This window comes from Lathamus discolor, chromosome 6 (assembly GCF_037157495.1).
Source record: "Lathamus discolor isolate bLatDis1 chromosome 6, bLatDis1.hap1, whole genome shotgun sequence".
Lineage (NCBI taxonomy): Eukaryota > Metazoa > Chordata > Aves > Psittaciformes > Psittacidae > Lathamus > Lathamus discolor.
In genome coordinates, this window is record NC_088889.1 from 54,073,605 (window position 1) to 54,091,460 (window position 17,856).

A 17,856-nucleotide genomic window follows, 5' to 3' on the forward strand; every position below is an offset into this window, starting at 1 on the left:
CTTCCCTGGCCCTGCTGGCCACACTATTTCTGACGCAAGCCAGGATGTTAGTGGCTACCTGGCTGCACTGCTGGCTCATACTCAGCTGGCTGTTGACCAACACCCTCAGATACTTTTACCTGCTCCCTGGCAGCTTTCCTGCTCTTGTGAGCTCCTGGATATGCGTATGCAACATATGATATGCCTGTTCACCTGTCTCTGGTGAGCCCATGCTTTCTGGGAGAACTCTTGCTGGTTTTTTGCCTCCAGAGACAAGCTGCTCCCTTCTTCCGGGACTAAACAAGCCCATGGTGCCCTCAGCCTGTAGACTGAGAGTTTGTTTATGGGAGGCCAGTGTAGTTGATAACCAATCTTTTAGGGGAGTTTTGGGGACCTGGGGGCACAGCATGTACTGTGGAAGCAGGCTAGATTGGGGCACCTCCACAAATTCTGAGAGCTGAACTTGCCTGAGAGTTTTAAACAGCTCTCAGCAGATGGTACAAAACAAAACCATGAATCAGAACTAGCTTCCCTTGAATATACCATTTTTAAATTAGAAACTCCACAAGATTGTGTCTTTTCAAGGTGTGCATCTGTGGATTTTTTGCTGTACTGTCCAGATTATAAGTAAAGGCAATATTTTGCCCACGTTGTGCTTGCAATGATTCCAGCTTGCTTTATTAAACAACAGTTCCAAGACCTTACCACAGTCATCATGAGGTGCTTGGGCTGCTCCATGTGCAGAGTCTGGAGGCAGGAAAGCTGTTTAAAATCTACTTCATTCCCCTTAGCAGTAGTTGAATATGTTCAGCTCTGTTGGACTGTAAAGGTAAAGGGTGATTCAGATTTGTTACCTGGTACAAAATCATTGGGTTTGATCACATCCCCCTGATTTTCATTAGCTGATGGTGTGAGATGGAGACTTTGGTCTTTATTCAGCAGCCTGTGTCTGACCCAGTGAAGATTTCATTTGTAGGTATTGGGAACTGCAGGAAGTGCTTGTTTGGAGCTGTAGTCCTCTCAACCAAAACAGTAAGGTCTTTATTCAGAAATATAGCATACCTCATTTCCTCTGACCTATTGGTTTTATTGTTTGTTTTTCCTTTTTTAGTACTTGGCCAAGAGCATAGGTTTGGATTTGGTGGGTTTTGGCTACCTCCAGACAACCTTTGGTGTCCTCCAGCTTGTGGGAGGTTCCATTTTTGGAAGGTAAGAGAGAACAATTCTCATGACCTTTTACCTAGCTGAAAAAGGCCAGACATTTTTTAGTAGAATAAAAAGTCATTTTGTTCTGGTTCTTGGTCCTGTTGAAATGTTTGAAGATTTTATAAATGGGTGAGGGGAGAATAAATACTATAGTTAGAAATACTGTAACACAGAAGCAGCCTTTTTATTAACTTAGCTATGTTTTAATGACACACATTTAAGTGTAACAATACACTGGGAGCAGGCTTAAACTATCAGAGTCTTCAGAGCTCAGCTCCTAACAGCTTAATCCTGCAAATGTTTTATAGCCATGTATAATATAACAAATGTCTTGTGACTGGGAAACCTAAACAAAAAGAGGGTATTTATTGATGTTAAGTAGAGCCATCAGTGAAAATAATTGAGGGTCATGTTATTTCTACAGCTGAATCTCACTGCAAGCTAGACTTGCATGAATTTTTAAGAATGGATGTATCTACAAGTTCATCTATAAAAATAAGAGTGGAAGGGACTTAGGGTTTCTGCCTGTCTATCCCATGAGACACATGTTTCTGTTCCTAATAAAATGTAGCAGCCCCCAAAAAACTGTGAGATGGGGGAATGCCTTCCTAAAAAGCAGAAAAAATTTGAAAGAGCAGTGTAATCCAGAGACAGAAAACTAAAGTGAGGATGAGAAAATCTACCTTTTTTTCTCAGTCTTGCTACTGGTCAACAAAGTAATAAATGGATATGGAGCTGTTGTGTGCCTCAGTGCTGTACAAGATCCTCTAGTAGCTGGTGTGTAGCACTTCAAGGATCTGAACTCTAAAAGCCCTTCAACTCTAACATAATACACATTTTAAAATTAATAGCATCAAATTCTCCAGTGCAGTTTGGAAGAAAATGCGTTCCTGAGAATGAAGATGGTGCAAGGGGCCAATTTGAATGCTTTTTCTATTAATATACAAATCTAGAGCAGTGTTTCTGGTCTGGATCTGGTGCCATCTGAAATTTGATTTTCCTCTGCACGTGCCATTCAGTAATGTCTAGAAGGGATGCTGAAGGGAAGAAAAAGGTAAACCCGAATCCATCCAGGTCTAGGTTCCCACTGGTGTAGGTGGGACTGAAGTTGTGTACTGCCAGATTGAAGCCAAAATTTGCAATGTAGGTTTGAGATAAAAAGGATTTTCCTAGATGTGAGGCTGTTTTGACCTCAGCATGAAGGTAGATAAGAGAAAATGGGAAGGAGGGGGATAAGAGACAGCAAAATGTGTAGCTTAGGTCTGCTTTTCTTGTTCTTCTTGCTTGATGCTCCTAAACAGCCAGGAGAAGATGAAGCACTGAATTTACTCTTCAGTAACAAAACAAAAAAAACCCTGGACTATGTAGTGAGCCGAGGTCTTTGAGTTACAAACAGCTAATACAAACTTCCCTGGCATTCATGTAAACAGTGAAGTTTTGACCTGTACCTCTTTCTCAGTGTGAAGCCTTTTAATTACTTATGCTTAACTTTGTAGACCAGGCTTGGCATTTTGGAGGGTTGTTTCTTTTAGGGTAATCACAACTAATAGCAGATGAACATTACCTTGCATAGCAAACTGTAATATAGAACTTCAACAAAATGAAGAAAGGAGGAACTGTAGTAGAAAAAAGCTATCTAGGGCCTGTTTTAGTCCCAGTTGCTCAGAACCCTTTCTGTGCTACTCTCAGACTTTGTCTGACTTGGAGTAACTTGGAGTTGAATAAAACCTGAACCAAAACCTGATTCAGCTGTTTTGTTGTTTGGGGTTTTTTTCTCAAACAGAAAAAAATTTGAGTCACTATTGTGAAATCTTTATTGAACCTAAATAGAAAACTTTCCCTTTGTTTTATTTTTTTAAAATTATGCTGGAAGAGAAATGTTGCTCTGACCATCGTCTGGAAAGAAATTGAAATTACTTCAGTTGCCACTGAACTCGAACCAAAAAAATTAGCTAGCCCGATTCCCTGGTCTGAACCAACTCTGAGATTCACAAAATAAAATTTGAGGGCACCGTGTGCTCTGAAGAGATAATATTAAATGAGTTCCTGAGCTATTGTAGTTGCCTCTGCCTGTGTCTGGTGTTTAGCAGCCACGTTTATTCACTGGAATGCCAGAGCAGGAGGCTTAAGCAAGCACATGCTATCTTGCGCTTATGAAGGGTCTGGAAACAGGCTAAGAGATGACAGTTGCTGGTGTGTTCCCCTGTTAATTTCAAAGTGTATGTCCCTGCATTCCCGGGTGGGCACCTGGTGCTTCAGCAGTGGTCCTTGCACTCCTCCTCCAGGCAAGACGCACATTGGGGAGGGTGGGGGGCTTGTTTTGGTTTTTCATTTGTTGGGGTTTTTTGCTTGTTTTGTTTTGTGGTATCATCTCTGAATATCTAGTCCTTTTGGGAACTGAGCACTTTTGAGAATCTGACCAGTGCTTACCATGGTGAATGAGAGTGAGGTGGCCATGCACCTCCATCCATCTTGGTGCATCGCTCTTGCAATGACCTGCATAGTCCCACTTCTGACAACCTTGTATCATTTCTGTACTAGGTTTGCAGATAAATTTGGTGCCCGAGCAGCCTTAATTCTTTCCTGTGCATCTGGAAGTGCCTTCTTCCTGCTTATGTCCATCTCCACCAGCATCCCCCTCCTCTTCCTCTCCAGGCTGCCAGCAGTGTTCATGCATGGGCTACCAGGTAATGTAGGTCAGGTCTGAGGGGCTTTCCAAATTGCTTTTGTTGCCAGAGTCCTCTTTCCTTGCTCACATTGCTCAAGTCAACAGGCTCAACAGCATGAAGGAAGGCAGGAGGAACATTTGATGGTTATCAGGGGTGAAATGGTAAGAACATGAAGGAACAGGTTTATTAGTTTATGGAAAGCAGGGCTATTAGCCTGTAGTCCCAGGTCCATCCTCCTGTATGATCTTGTGCAAATTGCTTGGACTTTACCATTCAGACATAGGTAACAATCACTTGTTGGCAGCAGTGCTGTCCCAAACTTCTCAGCTGCCTTCTTGCAACCATGATATTTTATAGGCGATCTTTTCCTTTTCTCATGGTAAAGTGAGTATATTGTTCAAAATGAAACATGATTGCAAAAAATACCTTCAATTTTACCCACTAAGCTGTTCTGATTTTGTTGATCTTTCCTAGATGTTTCTAGTAAAAACCATAAACCTTTAGCTACTAGAAGTCTCTGAACTCACACAAGAGGACTCAGGTTGATAGCATGTTAAGAGTCTTCTTGCCTTTTGTGAAGTGTCTTGAGTGATTTTGTTTCCTATGACTGACAAGCTGAACCAATTCCACACCAACAGTGTGCAAGGACAGTTCTGTGGCAGGTGCTGTTTCTGTGGCCTAAAAGTTTGTGTGTTTGCTGCTCAGACCCTGTGGCAAGCTTCTTCTAGGGATTTGTTTTTCTCTGCAGGTGCTCAGAAGGTTATTACAGACATGACTACTCCTTCCCAGCGTGCTGATGCTTTGGGGAAGCTGGGTCTTTGCTTTGGAATAGGCATCATCATCGGCTCTGTCCTAGGAGGTGTCCTCTCCACCAAATTCGGGTGAGTGCCCCACTTGTTCAGTGTTGGCCTTGTTGCAACCATTGAAGGAGCTGCTAAGAGGTATTTTGCTTCTTCCTCAGCTTTTGATGATATCTTACTGCTGGTGGCAGTAGAAGATCATACCAGAACTCAAAATTTTGCTTTCCATACTGCTACAAAGAACTACTTCCAGGGTATTTAAGGAGAGCTTGTTGAAAATCTCATATTCTGTCTACTTAAACCACCCCACAGGGAGGTCTGCTGCCTGCCTGGGGCTCGGATTAGAGATGTTAAAAAGAAACTCTCTGAACTGGTGCAGCCGTCTGACTACTATCCGCTGCTGGTTTTTCAGGTTGGCAGTGACGAAATTATTACGAGGAACGTAAGGGCAATGAAGAGAGACTTCAGGGCCCTGGGACGGCTGGTTAAAGGGTCTGGAGCGCAAGTGGTGTTTGCCTCTATACCTGTTGCAAGCGAGGGTGAAGGGATATATAAGAAGACTCTGCAGGTTAATGTATGGCTACGTGACTGGTGCCAAAGGCAGGGGTTTGGGTTTTTCAGTCACGGGCTGCTGTATGGGACACCTGGTTTGCTGGTGACAGGCGGGATACACCAGTCCCAGAGAAGAAAAAGGGTTTGGGGGCAGGAGTTAGCAGGGCTTATTGACAGGGCTTTAAACTAGTTATGAAGGGGGGAGGGGGTTTAACTGGGCCTGTTGGGGACAAGCCCAAGAGGAACATGCTAGGGATTGAAGGATGGCGGGCTAAGGAGGACTATCAATCTCTTGTTTCACTTGTGGGAAAGGATAGCTTTTTAGACCCTGTCCCGCAGGGGAAAAAGGGTACTAGGACTGGCTCCCTGAAATGCCTGTACACCAATGCACGCAGCATGGGGAATAAACAGGAGGAGTTAGAAGTCTGTGTGCGGGCTAAAGGTTATGATCTAGTGGCAATTACAGAGACATGGTGGGACAGTTCACATGACTGGAATGTGATCATGGATGGCTATGTCCTTTTTAGGAAAGATAGGTCAGCGAAGCGAGGTGGTGGAGTTGCTCTTTACGTGAGAGAGCAACTAGAATGTATTGAGTTCTGTCCGGGGTCGGATGAGGAGCAAGTGGAATGTCTGTGGGTACGAATCAAGGGGCAGACTGGCACGGGTGATACAGTTGTGGGGGTCTATTACAGACCTCCTGATCAGGACGAAGGAGTTGATGAGGCTTTCTACAGGCAACTGGAAGTAGCCTCGCGACTACATGCCTTAGTCGTCGTGGGGGACTTTAACTACCCCGATATTTGCTGGAAGACTCACACAGCCAGTCATTCACAGTCTAGGAGGTTCCTCGAGTGCATTGATGATAATTTCTTAATGCAAATGGTGGACGTACCAACTAGGAGAGCAGCGCTGCTAGATTTAGTACTCGCCAACAAGGAGGGTTTGGTCGAAGTGGTGACGGTCAATGGCAGCCTTGGCTGCAGTGACCATGAGATGGTGGAGTTTAGGATCCTGTGTGGGAGGAATAGAATACCTAGCAAAGCCACAGTTCTGGATTTCCGAAGGGCCAACTTTGGCCTCTTCAGTCAACTGCTAAGGGAAGTCTCATGGGAAAGTGTACTAGGCGGTAAAGGGGCTCAAGATAGTTGGTTAGCATTCAAGGACCGCTTCTTCCAAGCTCAGGATCGGAGCGTCCCAATGAGTAGGAAATCAAGTCAGGGATCTAGGAGACCGGCGTGGTTAAACAAGGAGCTGCTGGGCAAACTCTAGTGGAAAAGGAGAATCTATGGATTATGTAAGGAGGGGCTGGCCGCTTGGGAGGAATATAGGACAGTTGTTAGAGGATATAGGGAGGCAATTAGGACAGCTAAGGCCTCCTTGGAACTCAATCTTGCTAGTTGCGTTAAAGACAATAGAAAGGGCTTCTTCAAATACATAGCAAATAAAACTAACACAAGAGGCAATATAGGCCCACTGCTGAACGAAGTGGGTGCCCTGGAGACAGAGGATATAAAGAAGGCAGAGGTGCTGAATGCCTTCTTTGCCTCTGTCTTTACTCCTGCAGACTCTCCCCGAGGGCCCCGGATTTCTATAGCCCCAGAAGGAGTCAGGACAAAGGAGGAGTTTGCTTTGGTAGATGAGGATTGGGTTAGGGATCAGCTATGCAAACTGGACATCTGTAAATCGATGGGTCCGGATGGAATGCACCCACGGGTGCTGAGGGAGCTGGCGGAGGTCATTGCTAGGCCACTTTCCATCATCTTTGGTAAGTCGTGGGAAACAGGCGAGGTGCCTGAGGATTGGCAGATGGCAAAGGTCACACCAATCTATAAGAAGGGCAAGAAGGAGGACCCGGGTAATTATAGACCGGTCAGCCTTACCTCCATCCCTGGAAAGATGATGGAACAACTTATTCTTGACTCCATCACTAGGCATATCAAGGATGAGGGGGTCATTAAGAACAGCCAACATGGTTTTATGAGGGAGAAGTCATGTATGACCAACCTTATAGCCTTCTATGAGGAAGTGACTAGGTGGAGGGATGATGGTAGAGCGGTAGATGTAGTTTTTCTTGATTTCAGTAAGGCATTTGATACTGTCTCCCACAGCATCCTCATAGATAAGCTAAAGAAGTGTGGGCTTGACGATCAAGTAGTGAGGTGGATCGAGAACTGGTTGAAAGGAAGAAGGCAGAGAGTTGTGGTCAATGGCGCAGAATCTAGCTGGAGGTCTGTGACTAGTGGAGTCCCTCAGGGGTCGGTGCTGGGACCGGTGCTGTTTAATATTTTCATCAATGACCTGGATGAGGGAACTGAGTGCACCCTCAGCAAGTTTGCTGATGACACAAAACTGGGAGGAGTGGCTGACACACCAGAGGACTGTGCTGCCATTCAGCGAGACCTGGACAGGCTGGAGAGTTGGGCGGGGAGAAACTTGATGAAATTTAACAAGGGCAAGTGTAGAGTCTTGCATCTGGGGAAGAACAACCCCATGTACCAGTACAGGTTGGGGGTTGACCTGCTGGAAAGTAGCGAAGGGGAAAGGGACCTGGGGGTCCTGGTGGATAGGAGGATGACCATGAGCCAGCAATGTGCTCTTGTGGCCAAGAAGGCAAATGGCATCTTAGGGTGCATTAGAAAGGGAGTGGTTAGTAGGTCAAGAGGGGTTCTCCTCCCCCTCTACTCAGCCTTGGTGAGGCCGCATCTGGAATATTGCGTCCAGTTCTGGGCCCCTCTGTTCAAGAAGGACAGGGAATTGCTTGAAGGAGTCCAGCGCAGAGCCACAAAGATGATTAAGGGAGTGGAACATCTCCCTTATGAGGAGAGGCTGAGGGAGCTGGGTCTCTTTAGCTTGGAGAAGAGGAGACTGAGGGGTGACCTCATCAATGTTTACAAATGTGTAAAGGGTAGGTGTCAGGATGATGGAGCTAGGCTTTTTACAGTGATATCCAGTGATAGGACAAGGGGCAATGGGTGTAAACTGGAGCATAGGAAGTTCCACGTTAACATCAGGAAGAACTTCTTTACTGTAAGAGTGACAGAGCACTGGAACAGGTTGCCCAGGGGGGTTGTGGAGTCTCCTACACTGGAGATATTCAAGGCCCGCCTGGACAAGTTCCTGTGTGATGTACTGTAGGTTACCCTGCTCTTGCAGGGGGGTTGGACTAGATGATCTTTTGAGGTCCCTTCCAACCCTTGGGATTCTGTGATTCTGTGAAACTGACCTAAAAACAAGTTGGATTGGGAAATGGAGTCTGTCTGTCTCCTGGTTGCTCTCTTTGGGGCTGAGTGTGCTGGAAAGCAGCACGTACTACATAGCCTGCTTTTAAGAAACAGTGTTGTACAACTGAGAAATGGAAATAAGGAGCAGTGTGAAACTTGTGGGGAAATTCGTGCACTTGAGGGAGGCTTGGGAAATGGGAAAACAAGCCTGGGACAGTGGGGGAAAAGAGTGAGGAGGTCTAGCCCTGTCACAGCAAGATGAAGCCCATGCCTGCCGTTTCCCTGTTTGCTTTGTGCAGTCTGGCACATTGTAGCAGGCTGACGCCTCTTACCTTCTGCAACAGGAAAGAAATGCTTGATTTTACTGAATGTACCAGGATCTGTTCATTATTAGTAGAGGAAGCACAAAAGGTGTGGTGTGTCAGAGAACTCTGCAGGCAGGGTAGTACACGTGGCTGTAATCTTCCTGGAAGATTATCCAGCATCTCTCTAGTGGGGAGCAAAAAAGGACCAAACAAAAACCCTTGTGAATTTTTGAGCATTTATTTTGCTCTGCTTCTTTTATTATGGACACTTCCTTCTGCAGAATCAGGTGAGAATGGAAATAACTTTTTTTGAACTTTATGAGCATTAGAGCTGTGCTACAGTGTAGAATAGTGGTTGAAAATCACTAGGAGAAGCTCTGGGTTTAGTGAATCTGCTTTGTCACTGGCAAGGGTGGGTCAGTGTCCCTGGCAGGGATCAGTGCCCACTACATATCACTGTGGGCTCGCCCACAAGTGTTCCTGACACTGCCTCTCACCACCATGGTGATCCAGGGCCACCTTACCAGCCTATGTCCCCCCTCCCTTCCTTTGTACTGCAATGTTATCTTGTTAAAAATCAACTTTCATGAACTCCGGACTGTGAAGTTAAATGTCACTGACTTTCTTTTTTTTTTTTCCTCATGATCTTTGTCCTAGTGCCATAAGCACCATGGACTCTATAAGGTGATACGTGCTTAGGGCATGCTCCATTATGGTGTTAGGCGTCACACATTGCTCTCTGAACCCTGTTGTGTGTCCACATGCATTTGGGTGCTGCAGCAATACTACTTTGCGTCTCAAATCTTTGCAAAGGTTAATGATTAGAATACTTTAACCTTGCTGCTTTAGGGAGTAGCCCCTGAAAACTCTGTTTGCTGCTGTACCTTGGCAGCATTGGGTTGAATTAATTGCTGCAGACAATCTCAGGAGTTTTCTTCATATCACTTGAAACCTGAAAGGTTTTCTTTAATTATTTTGTGGTTGGTGCCTGTTCTGTGTTTGCAAATTGACACAAGGCTGGCTAGGAGGATTCGCTTTGTAGTTGAATATAGTGCACAAAATGAAAATTGGGGATGTACATAATAAATAGTTCAGGATTTTAAAGTTTTTATAGCTGTTGATGCTTGAATGGGGTTTTTATTAGTATTATTTTTAATCAAATACGGTGAATGTATCCCTTCTGCATGACACAAAACTGGGAGGAGTGGCTGACACACCAGAGGACTGTGCTGCCATTCAGCGAGACCTGGACAGGCTGGAGAGTTGGGCGGGGAGAAACTTGATGAAATTTAACAAGGGCAAGTGTAGAGTCTTGCATCTGGGGAAGAACAACCCCATGTACCAGTACAGGTTGGGGGTTGACCTGCTGGAAAGTAGCGAAGGGGAAAGGGACCTGGGGGTCCTGGTGGATAGGAGGATGACCATGAGCCAGCAATGTGCTCTTGTGGCCAAGAAGGCAAATGGCATCTTAGGGTGCATTAGAAAGGGAGTGGTTAGTAGGTCAAGAGAGGTTCCCCTCCCCCTCTACTCAGCCTTGGTGAGGCCGCATCTGGAATATTGCGTCCAGTTCTGGGCCCCTCTGTTCAAGAAGGACAGGGAATTGCTTGAAGGAGTCCAGCGCAGAGCCACAAAGATGATTAAGGGAGTGGAACATCTCCCTTATGAGGAGAGGCTGAGGGAGCTGGGTCTCTTTAGCTTGGAGGAGACTGAGGGGTGACCTCATCAATGTTTACAAATATGTAAAGGGTAGGTGTCAGGATGATGGAGCTAGGCTTTTTACAGTGATATCCAGTGATAGGACAAGGGGCAATGGGTGTAAACTGGAGCATAGGAAGTTCCACGTTAACATCAGGAAGAACTTCTTTACTGTAAGAGTGACAGAGCACTGGAACAGGTTGCCCAGGGGGGTTGTGGAGTCTCCTACACTGGAGATATTCAAGGCCCGCCTGGACAAGTTCCTGTGTGATGTACTGTAGGTTACCCTGCTCTTGCAGGGGGGTTGGACTAGATGATCTTTTGAGGTCCCTTCCAACCCTTGGGATTCTGTGATTCTGTGATTCTGTGATTCTGTGATTCTGCATGTCACCTGTCTGAAAATAAAGGTTACCTCAGTTCCCAGCTTAATCTTTGATTACATGCCCATATTTAAGAATTATTATCTAGCAAAAAATTATGGGGTTTCACTTTCCAGCGTGTGCATCAGTTGCTGGTTTATGGAAAAATCAGTAGTGGTAGAGAATCCCCTGTTTCAATTCACTATTTATGGATACTTGAATGCATTCCAGCATTTGGATGGTGGGACTTGATGCTGTCAGACAACAGAATGCTTACAGACTCCCCTTATTTTGGAAGCTTCTGGCCTTTACATTAGTGCCTGCAACATAACACTGAGAAAAGTGAATGTTGGTGGTAATTACAGAAAAGTAAGGGACCTGCGCTTGGAAAACTACGTAGCTTTTGACTTTCCCATCACAGTGTGTTATTTCCCTTGCGTCCGGCGGGGGGCAGCTTCGGCTCGCAGTTCATGCCAGACTGCCGGAGCATCCGTTCCATCTCAGTGATTTTGGAGCTGGCTCTTCCGTCCTGTAGCAGTACTAAGGAAAGCAGCCTGTCTGCCGGCAGCCTAGTGGAAGGATGGTAGGAATTCCCATTAAAAAGGGACGAAGCCCAGCGCACTGGCAGGATCCTTCTGGACCACCCTGACATGCAGAGGGCTGATTGGATTTTATAAACAGCAGCTTGAGGCTGAGAAGATCACTCTGGATGTTTGGTAGCAACCTTTGCTGCAATCAAATCCCACCTTCCCTTTGACACTGTGCTTAGCTCCTCTGCCAGATTTCTGTGCAAAGAAAAGGAGGAGCAATCTACTGATTTTTTAGCCTTTTGGCTGATGCTGTTGGTGAGTGGGCAGGTGAAGACAGCTCCATGCCACCAGCCTCCAGAGCATCCTCAGCACCTCTGTGTCTGAAGCACTAACCTGGAGAGAAAGCAGTGGGTGTTGCATTATGGTCATACCCGAGGCTTCTTGGCCTTGTCATATCCCACAGACTGGCTGTTAATCATCCCTCTCTGTTTGCCGCATTTGTACAGGAAGGCTCCAGCTGTACTTGGAGCTGCGTAATTACTTCCATCTTTTTCACAGAAGAATGGCCCATTCTCCTTCCTCTGAAAATAAGTGTTTCTGCTATGTCATGGAAGAGCAAAGCTGGAGATTTCTGTCCAGTCTGTGTTCTTCGCTTTCCCTTACCACAAAGCTGGCCAGCTTTCCACATCTGTTGACAGCATTATTCATCCATTAGCAGTGGTTTGTGTACAAGAGACAGGGCAGAAACCAGTCTCAGCTCCTCAGCTGATGTCATTTTGGTATTATGCCGCTGTATTGTATTTACCATTGATGCATTTGACCTAAGGATCCAGTTTGTTGTTGTTTTTATTGTTGGAATAATATTTGTCAACCGTTATTTATTAAGGGAGCCCCAGGGAAGTTGAATGGCTTGTTTTGATTTGCACAGGATTTTTTTGGATGTTGGATCCTGACCTCCACTCCTAAGCTGTAGCCACTGTCTCCAGCCATTCCTCTTCCTCTCTCTGAAGTACTATACTTTTCCCCCATGTTTTCCAAAACTTTGAATGAAGGTGTAGCAAAGGAATTGTGACTTTTAGACCTGGATATGTTTCATCTATAGAGTGTGGCTTTTCGTTTTGCAATTAAAGGAGCTGCTTGCCATCTGGCTTCAACTTACTAAATTTAACTGCTGGAGACCTTGCTCTTAATATGTAGCCCTGTCCACTTGCCTCTGTACAGACAGTGCATACAGTTGTGAAGAACACACATTTTATGGGTAGGGTGATGGTCAGGCAAATTTACACCACATGAGGATGAGGTTTAAACCTCACTTATTAACACAAGCAGTTGCAATGTTGACCATTTGGAAAGTTTCCAAACCATTTCCATGTTTCTGTGTTGGGTTTTTTGTTTTGGGTTTCTTGTTTGCTTTTAAAAATATAAATGTTTTCTGGTCATTGGACTGGATTGTAAATATTAAATACCTAGCTTGAAAATAATGCCTGTAGACCAGCCAAGGTCCCCAGGTTCTTGGATAGTCTGCAAACACCATGCCAGCTCATGCACAAAAGGTGAATAAGAAAAGGAGCTCTGTTTGCTCCCCGCGACTGTTCCCCCCTCCCTGCACATTTATTGCAAAGCTGTTAGGGGACCATAGGCTGCAGGTGAGTGTGTACCCCTGAAGAGAACTGATTTGGTATTTGTAGTAGACTTTCAAGGCAGCACTGTGGATGAAAGATGAAAGAAGAAGGCTGGATTAATCTTTAAAAGTTGAAAGATGACCCTAGGTAGCTAACTACAGAGATTTCATCCTTTCTTCTGGGATTATGATTAATTGAATTTGGCTTCTTTCTTCTTTCTTTCTAACAAGGACATACAGAAGCTTTGCTGCATGACCCAAGATTTGTTTGCTTTCTATGGACAAGGAGAGGTTTCTCCAGTTTAGTGACTCAGCTGTAGGCTTAAATCTCTTGGAGCAATTATTCTTTTGAACTTGGGATTTTCCTGGTCAAACCCCTTCAGTTTCTTATTTAATATTATTACAGCAGGCTTTGGGGATAGTCTTTTTTTCCCTGGCTGTGCTATTATCCTTCTCCTCAAGGGGAAAAGAAGGAGCTTGTTCGCCTGGAGTACGGAATTGCGTTTCTTTTCAATAACCCATTTGAACAATGTCCTCTGGCAGGGGATTTCTCATCGCTTCACGGAACAGTGGAAAAAACTGTGGGTGTTAAAGGGCTGAAGGCTGAGAGCCGGGAAGGCGGGTGGGAATACGGCAAAGGGTGAGAGGGCTGTTCTCCATTTCGGGACAAAGCAGGGCATTCTGCTGCTGGGAGCTGCTCCTGCTGCCTTCCAGTAGAAGCTGTGGTATGTCTCTGCCTGGGATGATGTTGATTAGCCAAGCAGCATGGATCTGTGATGCTTGTACAGTCATTGCTTTGTCCTTTGTAACAAGGGAAACTGGAGAAAGGGAGGTGGTGTCTGTCATCCACAAGCTGCAGTGTGGTCTGTTACTGTTGGTAGACCTGTGTGGTGCCTTGGGAGAGAATAGCAAATGGGCTGTTTGTCAAGGAGCTGGTGGTATGGGGAAGGCACAGAGGACCACAGTTGTGCCCTTCCGGATCCAGAGATTCTTTTTTTTCCTTTACTCTGCATGACAACAATTTTAGTTTTGGAATCCATGGTCCCAAAAATCATCTGTACAGTCTATGTTAGCCAGGTCTGGATAGAGGATCGTCCCTCCACATCTTGCTGGTTGAGGGTTCAGGCCTAAGGCTTCTCTTTCTCCTCTGTTCCCAGCACCAGAGCTTTCTAGTTCTGATTACTTGTTTAATCTGTTCTTGAACCTGAGAAATGCCTCAGTGCATAAAGGCCTTTGGGTGGAGTTCACCTGATCTTAGATATCTACAGTGAAGACAGTTATACCTAAATTTGCTGTTCAGACTCCATGTGGTTGATGGAGAGACACAGGCGCTTCTACAGCACCATTTACCTCCTTGTGAAGTGGGCCTGAAACAACTCAGGAAAGCAGCTTGCTTCACAAGATTTCTACCTTCTTAATACCAAAACACTAGTTCTGACCCTCAGCACATTGTGCCTGTGTTCACAGCTCTGGAGTTTGATACTGGTTTGTGAGCATACCAGAAGTCACCAGGATACAGGTCCTGAACAGTATCCCCTGTCTGTGCTGCCTTCATGCAACAGAAAGGACTGCATGAAGCTCATCCCCAGCCCTTCCTTCCTGCAAACCTCTACACCACCTACCAGTTCTAGGGCACCAATTTTAGATTTGGGTCGACTAGCTTTCTCCTATTTACCCACCGGAAGATCACAGTGATACTGCAAAGGTGTCCTCATTCCTCCTTTGCAGACCTTCAGGAAACCTGGTTCTTCCATGTTCTTCCTATAACTCCTTGTCTGAGCTTCAGTGGCATGATGATGGAGCCAAGAGCTCCTCTTTGGTTCTTCACCTGTAGGTGGGGCCCTTTCCCAAGGGAGGAAGAGGGGTTCCGGGTGTGAACCAGCAGCTCATGGGTGGGAGAGCCCCTGCCTTGTGGCTGCACTTAAGGGTATGGGGTATGGCTGAGGAGGGCTGAGCTTGGGCTGAGCTAAGCGCTTGTTGCTTGGCAGCCCATTCTTCAGTATTTTCAGGAGGTCCCCATTTTCTTCTAAAACCCACTTAGCTTTCTTCAGGCATTTGGTGGGAAGGATGTGAGTGTGGCTGTGCCAGCTCACAGGGCATGTCATGGAATCATAGAATAGTTTGGGTTGGAAGGGACCTTTAAATGTCATCTAGTCCAACCTCCCTGCAATAAGCAGGGACATCTTCAACTAGAGCAGGTTGCTCAGAGCACTGTCCAAACTGACCTTAAATGTCCACCTGCCCCTTCTCCCCACAGCACCCTCCTTCCTCCTAAGCATCTCTGCCCTTTTGGGTTAGCTGCTTCATCTTCCCAAGGAAACCATGATGAAAATGCATTTAAAGAAAAAGAAATAATAAAGAAGAAGAAAAAGAGAACTTCCTCATGTGCCTGGTTTGTGCTGCTTAGACAGAGAGCTGAGGTGTGGGGGCTTGCACCAGAAGCACGGGAAGAACCCATCCTGGCATGGGTCGACAATGGTTACCCTGGAAGATGGACAGTTAGGAAGTGAAGGGAGGGAGGAGGGGAATATATATGGGAAAGCAAGGAAGTTTCCCTACTGCCTTCTCCATCTTCCATCGTTCCTTTGTGCTGGGGAGGCTGCCCTGCCTCACCGCCTCATGCCTGGAGTCAGAAAGTGAGTGGGTGGTGGGTGAGCGAAACCCTGCTTCGTGCACGTGGTGGCTAGATCACAATCAACAGCGTGTGTGTTTGTGAAGTGAGCTCTGCTAAACAATTACGGATGTTTGAACGCCGCTCCCCTCAGCCAGTGCTTGGAAAGCCATGGGTTTCTGTGCAGCGCCGTGCCCTGCCTGGCGGGTTGTTAGCTGTGATTCTGTGAAGGTTGCATGGAGGTGGTGGCCAATTTTTCTTGTCAAGCCTGGTTTAACAGTCCCAAGTAGTAAGTGTAAAACAGGAAGAAAAATTAAAAAATCCAAAAAGTGGAATTTTATGGAGAGGCACAAGGTATTTTGGGTCTGGCCTTGCTAGCAGAGGCAGTGTCAGAGAGCTGAACATGACCATCGCTGCACAGGTTGCACAATAAGGCAGTGTCTGCTTATGACTCACTGGAGCTTCATCTGCTCTTCTGAATCCTGAAATACTTCATGACTGGGCAGCAAATCCAGCAATATCACTGGGGATTGAAATCTACGGAAATAGTGTTTTCTTTGTTAACAGAAAATAGAGAACTCAAAAAAGGCTGTGGTTAATCCCTGAATTGGGATTTGAGGCTTGGCTCTGCCGTGATTTTCCTATGATGCAAGTAAGTTTTCCCATCCCTCTGCACTGGTGTTCCTCATGCATAATCTGGGGCAATGAGATTTTTTTTTCCTTCCCTCTCACAATACATTTACAATATTGCATTTAGATTAAAAGGGGAAAAAGGAAGACTTGGGGAACTACAGGTTGATCAGTCTCACTTCTGTGCCAGGCAAGATCATGGAGCAGATCTTCCTAGAAACTATGCTAAAGTAATGGAAAACAGGTGATTGGTGGCAGCCAACATGGCTTCACTAAGGGAAAATCATGCCTGATGAATTTGGTGGCCTTCTACAACACAGTTACAGCTTTGGTGGCTTAGGAGGTGCTGCTGATGTCACCTGCCTGGACTTGTAAAAAGCATTTGATACTGTCAAGCGCAACATCCTTGTCTCTGAACTGGAGAGGCATGGATTTGATGGATGGACCACTCGGTGGATAATGAATTGGCTGGATGGTCACATTCACAGAGTTAAGGTCAATGGCTTGATGTCCAAGTGGAGACCAGTGACGAGTGGTGTTCCTGAGGGGTCAGTATTTGGACCAATGGACAGTGGGACTGAGTGCACCCTCAGTAAGTTTTCCGATGACACCAAGCTGTGTGGTTCAGTTGATACACTGGAGGGAAGGAATGTCATCCAGAGGGACCTTGGTAGGCTTGTGAGGTGGGCCAATGCCAACCTCATGAAGTTCAGCAAAGCTAAGTGCTAGGTCCTACACCTGGCTGGAGCAATCCCAAGCACAAATACAGGCTGGCCAGAGAGTGAATTAAGAGTAGCACTGAGAAGAAGAACTTGGGAGGTTCAGTTGATGAGAAGCTCAACATGATGCAGCCGTGTGTGCTTGCAGGCCAGAAAGCCAACTGTTTCCTGGGCTGCATCAAAAGAAATATGACCAGCAGGTCAAGAGAGGTGAATCTCCCCCTCTGTTCTCATGAGACCCCGCCTGGAGTACTATGTTCAGCTAGGGGACTCCCCACATAGGAAGGATGTGGGCCTGTTAGGGCAAGTCCAGAGGAGGGCCATGAAGATGATCAGAAGGCTGAAGCACCTCACCTGTGAAGACAGGCTGAGAGAGTTGGGGCTTGCTGAGCCTGGAGAAGAAAAGGCTCCAGGGACACCTTAGATCAGCCTTCCAGTACATGAAGGGAGCCTACAAGAAATCTGGAGAGGGATTTTTTATGGGAGCATGGATTGAAATGGCAAGAGATAATGGCGTTAAACTGAAAGAGGGTAGATTTAGATTAGATATTAGGAAGAAGTTCTTTCCTGTGAGGGTGGTGAGACACTGGAACAGGTTACCCAGCGAAGCTGTGGCTGCCCCATCCCTGACAGTGTTCAAGGCCAGGTTGGATGCGGCTTTGAGCAACCTGGCCTAGTGGAAGGTGCAACCTGCCCATGGCAAGGAGTTTGGAACTTGATGATCTTTAAGGCCTCTTCCAACCAAAACCATTCTATGATTCTATCCTATGATTCTACAGCCTTTGAGACACAGACTCTCTGTCACTGCTCATGCAAATATCTACTACACTGGGGGAACACATCCAGTTTTCCAGGATGTATCCTGTCGTGGTTTAAGCCCTGTCAGCAAGTCAGTCTCTCTCTCTTACCACCACCCCCCACCCCCCCTTCTTGCCCTCCCCATGCTCGCGGAGGGA

At 46.1% G+C, this 17,856-nt stretch overlaps 1 protein-coding gene across 1 annotated transcript in view; it reads left to right on the top strand.

The window, feature by feature from the left end:
- SLC22A18 (solute carrier family 22 member 18) overlaps positions 1-17,856 on the top strand; it is a 69,772-nt gene that overhangs the window by 1,666 nt on the left and 50,250 nt on the right. Inside the window, exons 2-4 of the mRNA XM_065682792.1 lie at positions 1,091-1,188; positions 3,727-3,872; positions 4,603-4,735. Coding sequence (XP_065538864.1) covers positions 1,091-1,188; positions 3,727-3,872; positions 4,603-4,735 — 377 coding nt within the window. The remainder of the gene's footprint in view (positions 1-1,090; positions 1,189-3,726; positions 3,873-4,602; positions 4,736-17,856) is intronic.